The sequence below is a fragment of the Diabrotica undecimpunctata genome, chromosome 7, assembly GCF_040954645.1.
Source record: "Diabrotica undecimpunctata isolate CICGRU chromosome 7, icDiaUnde3, whole genome shotgun sequence".
Taxonomy (NCBI): domain Eukaryota; kingdom Metazoa; phylum Arthropoda; class Insecta; order Coleoptera; family Chrysomelidae; genus Diabrotica; species Diabrotica undecimpunctata.
Window position 1 is genome coordinate 7,377,004 of NC_092809.1, and position 4,602 is coordinate 7,381,605.

The 4,602-nt window shown below is 34.2% G+C and overlaps 1 protein-coding gene across 1 annotated transcript; it reads left to right on the top strand.

Moving 5' to 3' along the window:
* Positions 1–2,573: 2,573 nt before the first annotated feature.
* LOC140446267 (uncharacterized) lies at positions 2,574–3,122 on the top strand. Its single transcript, XM_072538805.1, has one exon. It carries the CDS (start codon positions 2,574–2,576, stop codon positions 3,120–3,122), a length of 549 nt encoding a protein of 182 aa, XP_072394906.1.
* The last annotated feature ends 1,480 nt before the right edge of the window (positions 3,123–4,602 follow it).

The window sequence follows — 4,602 nt, forward strand, 5'->3', positions numbered from 1 at the left end:
CATTCTTCTATAACGTGACCTGGTTTTTTGCAGTATCTGCAAAAACGTTGGGAAGTGTTGGTATTTTCTTTTCTTAAGTTTGGAGGAAAATCAGAATTGGAATTTGAATTTGAAGGTTTATAATTTTGATTTTGAGAATTTGACCTTTGAAGATTTGAATTAGGATATTTTGGGTTTTGAAAACTAGAATTTTGAAGATGTCTAACATTTCTATCTGAATTGTTTTTATATCGACAGTTATTTGAGGAATGGTTATTTCGTTTGCAAATATTACAGAATGGTCTGAAAATTTCTTGTCTTGATAACTGTTCTTGTTCTTCGGCAATTGCTATAGCAACAGCTCTTTCTAAGGAATCTGGATTTCGGGCTTTGATTAAAATAGAGAGGTCTTTGTTTAATCCTCTAATAAAGACATTTAGTGCTTGAGTTTTTAAGAGTTTAGTACATGCATTTCTTGCATCTGGAGATAAGTCTGGATCAAGTGTATTTATTAATTTTATATAGCAATTTTCAACTTTATTTGCAAATGACATTACATTTTCACTGGGCATCTGACGTAAGGAATGTAATTCCAATTGCCACTGACCTTCAGTTCGGCGTTCAGAATAAGCATCTAATAAGAAGTCTTTTAAATCTTTCCATTCGTCAAATGTTCTGTTTCTAGTTATGGCCCTAGCTTTATCGGTTAATTTAGTTTCTATAATGGCTAATAAGATGGGTTTGGATTGCGGATTTACTAAATTGTATGCTTTATCACAATTGTCTATGAATTCGTATAATTTTGATTTTGTACCATCAAATCGAATGAGAAGTTTTTCAGCTATTTCAATTGATACTGACATTTTATTTGAATTAGAAGTAGAAGAATTTGAAAGAGAATTTGAGTCGGGAGAAGGTATTTGTTCGTCAAATAAGTTACTTATATCAGGATATAAAGTAGACATACGTTTACAAGATTTTTAAAATATGAGACAGAATTTAAGATAGAATGTACTTACAAGTAGAATATTGTTGTTGGTCGCATAGTCTATTATTCCACGGGTTCACCTCTACTTCCGATGGAACTACAATTGGGTTATGACTGGAACTGGATTTCGAACTGGATGTACTGGACCCCAATGTAATTAGTTGTAGTGGCGATTTTTCCACACTGACAGTTTTTTTTTGAATGATTCCTCGAAGGAAACAAGTCAATTCAAAAATTCCTCAGCTCTCCTTCTATCAGCAATCAGAGGAACTCTGCTACTAATATCCCACGTTCTGACACCAAATTTTGTTATGGAATACTATGCGTTTATTTCTTCTCCGGACTAACTCTTTGTTTTGGAATTAAACAGAATATATTGACATGTATAAATTTATTATATTAGAGGATGAAAATTACACTCTGCTTGTTATTTCTTAAAACTATGAATATATAAGTTCTGTTATCTACAATTATTTAACGATGTTTCTGGATGGATTTGAGTACAAGAGATTGGACTCAAATATTAATATTAAAATAGCAAATACGGATAGCTTATCGAACAAAGAAATAAGAGAAATAAATTATTATTATTCCATAGATACGAAGTATTAGGTGAATAAACTAGCGAAACTTATTTATTCTAAATAGGAAAATATTTATGAAGAGTATTGATTCTGATTTCTAACAGCAAATAATTATTAGTGATTATACATGAGAACTTTTCATAATTGTAAATAACATATACCAGGTGACTAAAAACTATATAGAAATACATAGATACTTTAATTATCTTACATGTGAGTAGGTAGGTACATTACAGTCTAGTCCCAAATTTACAATAAAAATATTTTATTTACAAGTAAATTAATACAATTTTCCAATTAAAGACCGCAAACTATTCACAGGTTTAAGTGGAAGGTATTGTCCTTTTTTGAGTTGATAATCTCTTTTACGTGGAGATGTAACTTCAGATGTTTTTTATTACACTTAGATTTGGTCTCTTTTCTCGGGTATATGGTGCTTCTCTCGTGAATGTGTTATTTGTTGCTCTGAGATCTCAGGGTCTTATTGACCAGGCCCGACCAGAGGGTAGGGCAGGGAGGGCAAAATCCCCGGGGCCCAAAGGGGCCCGGCCATTAGCAAATTTAAAAAAATTCCTTTTATTAAAATATTTTACAACAGATTGAATTTGCTTGCGGTTTTAATTATGAAATTATTATAAGGAAAATTATGCATTTGGAAAATGTAATATGCAAGAAATTATTTCTTTGGATAAGTTACAATTAATAAAAATATATCGGGAATACATTGCGCGTGGGAGCACCTGATCGGAAGCTCGCTCTATCGGCCACTGCCACACGATTCGCAGAAGCGCTGACAATTTTTTGGGCGTGCTAGAACTTTTAGGTCATTATGACCCTATTTTATTGAAGCATCTAGATCAGGTTAAGCAATCTCAAGAATCGAATAAGAGAATGCAAGTGCATTATTTGTCTTGCAGAACTCAAAACGAGTTCATAGCAAGTTGTGCTGATTATGTAAGGAAAGTTATTGTGGACGAACTCAAGCGATCTAAATACTATTCTATTATGGTTGACGCTACCTCATGGCGTCAATTTGGGTGAAAGTGTTGGTACCCATCAACTACAGAAGTCAACTACTTCAAACTATGGACGCTACTGTGGATGTTGAGAGTAATAATATAGAGAGCCTAATTGATGATTTAAGTGCCTTAAGAAATAACTGGGACAAGATATTGTCTGAATGCAAACATGTTGTAAATGCTTATGGTATCGAACCGGAACTCTCCACTTCCCGTGCGAGAAAGAGGAAGACTTTTCACGATGAAACAGCTACAGAAGATGTAATGTTAAATTTATCCCCGGAAGAACGCTTCAAAACAGAAGTTTTTTACACAATAATTGATGTTTTGGTGGCCAACCTGAAAACGAGGTTCACAGCATTGAGAGAAATCGAAATGAAATTTTCATTTTTATGGAAGTATAACGAAATGGACGAGAATACGATCTCAGAAAGTTGTGTAAGATTTGCCGAAGAGTACAATTCAGATGTAAGCAGGGATCTAGTTGATGAAATGATTTACTTGAAAACTTTTGAAACCAGCAAAACTTTTGAACAAGCTCGTGTCTCTTAATGTGACAAATCTTTTCCCCAATGTGTGCATTGTTTTTCGCATATTCTGTTACCTACCAGTATCCGTTGCTCAGACCGAGAGATCATTTAGTGTTTTGAGCCGAATTAAGAATTGTTTAAGACCTACTATGGGTCAACAACGATTATCTGATTTGGGACTGTTAAGCATAGAGTCGAAACTTGCAAAAATTCTTGATTTCGACCACGTGATCCAAAACTTTGCGGATATGAAAGCAAGAAAAGTTATGTTGTAACTAACAGTTCTATTGTAAATAATTAAAAACAAAGTTTAATTGTTAAAACTGTTTTAATTTTCTTCCTTTCTGTGTCAATAGCATGAGTGTTCACTATTACATATCCCAGTTTATGAGTTATCAGATACTGGGTTTGGAAGGGGGGCGGCCGGGTCTCATCCCCGTGGCCCGGCCTGGCTCTGGGCGGCCCTGTTATTGACAGACATTATTGTCACACGTTGGTTGCATTACTGCTACTAATCATTTCTAAAGTTATCCAAGTACAAATTCTACATTTTTAAAATCTGAATATTCGTATGATCAATATCATTGATTTAAAATAGTTTTGATAGTAATAGAGTGATTATTAACTTCATTTTCTTCTTCTTCTTCTCTCTTCCCTCTTCCCAACAATTATAAAGGTGTAAATCTACTGAACACCGCACTTAAGCTTACCACAAAAGTACTAACCAACAAAATCAATAAACTAACAACTTTATCAGATGAACAACAAGGATTCAGATCCGGAAGATCCTGCATAGACACCGTATTTGTACTAAGACAAATCACAGAAGGCCATTGAGTACAATAAAACAACATATCTATGTTTTATAGACCTGACAAAGGCTTTCGATCGAATCCAAGTCGAAGATGTCTTACACCTACTGTATACATGAAACATACCAATCAGTATTATACAAACCATCAAAAACATCTACTTCCTTAATCAAATACAGGCAAAGGTAAATGAAAAGCTAACACAGTGTATACCAGTACAAAGCGGAGTCAGACAGGGTGACTCGATAAGCCCACTTCTCTTTAATATAATGATGGACGAAATAATACAAGCAGTACGTAAAGGTCATGGTTACAGAATGGGGAACAAAGAAATCCAAATATTATGTTATGCAGTCGACGCCGCATTAATCGCCGAGACAGAAGACGAGCTCCAAAGATTAACACATATCTTCAATACAACAGCCAAGAAATACAATATAATAATCTCAGCAGAAAAAACCAAATGTATGACATCTAAATACCCACTACGATGTAAAATCGAAATTGATGGAAAAATAATAAAGCCGGAAGCAAAGTTTAGATATCTGGGAATAGACATAACTAGTTACGGAGATGTTGAAGAAGAAGTACGACAACAAAGCTTAAAAGCAAGTAAAGCGGAGGGATCTCTTAATGACACAATCTGGAAGAACAAACACCTAAGACAAGACACAAAAACAAGAATCTATA

Bases quoted from the DNA above. Each gene is read 5' to 3' on its own strand.
- LOC140446267 (XM_072538805.1), top strand. From the start codon at position 2,574: ATGGCGTCAATTTGGGTGAAAGTGTTGGTACCCATCAACTACAGAAGT.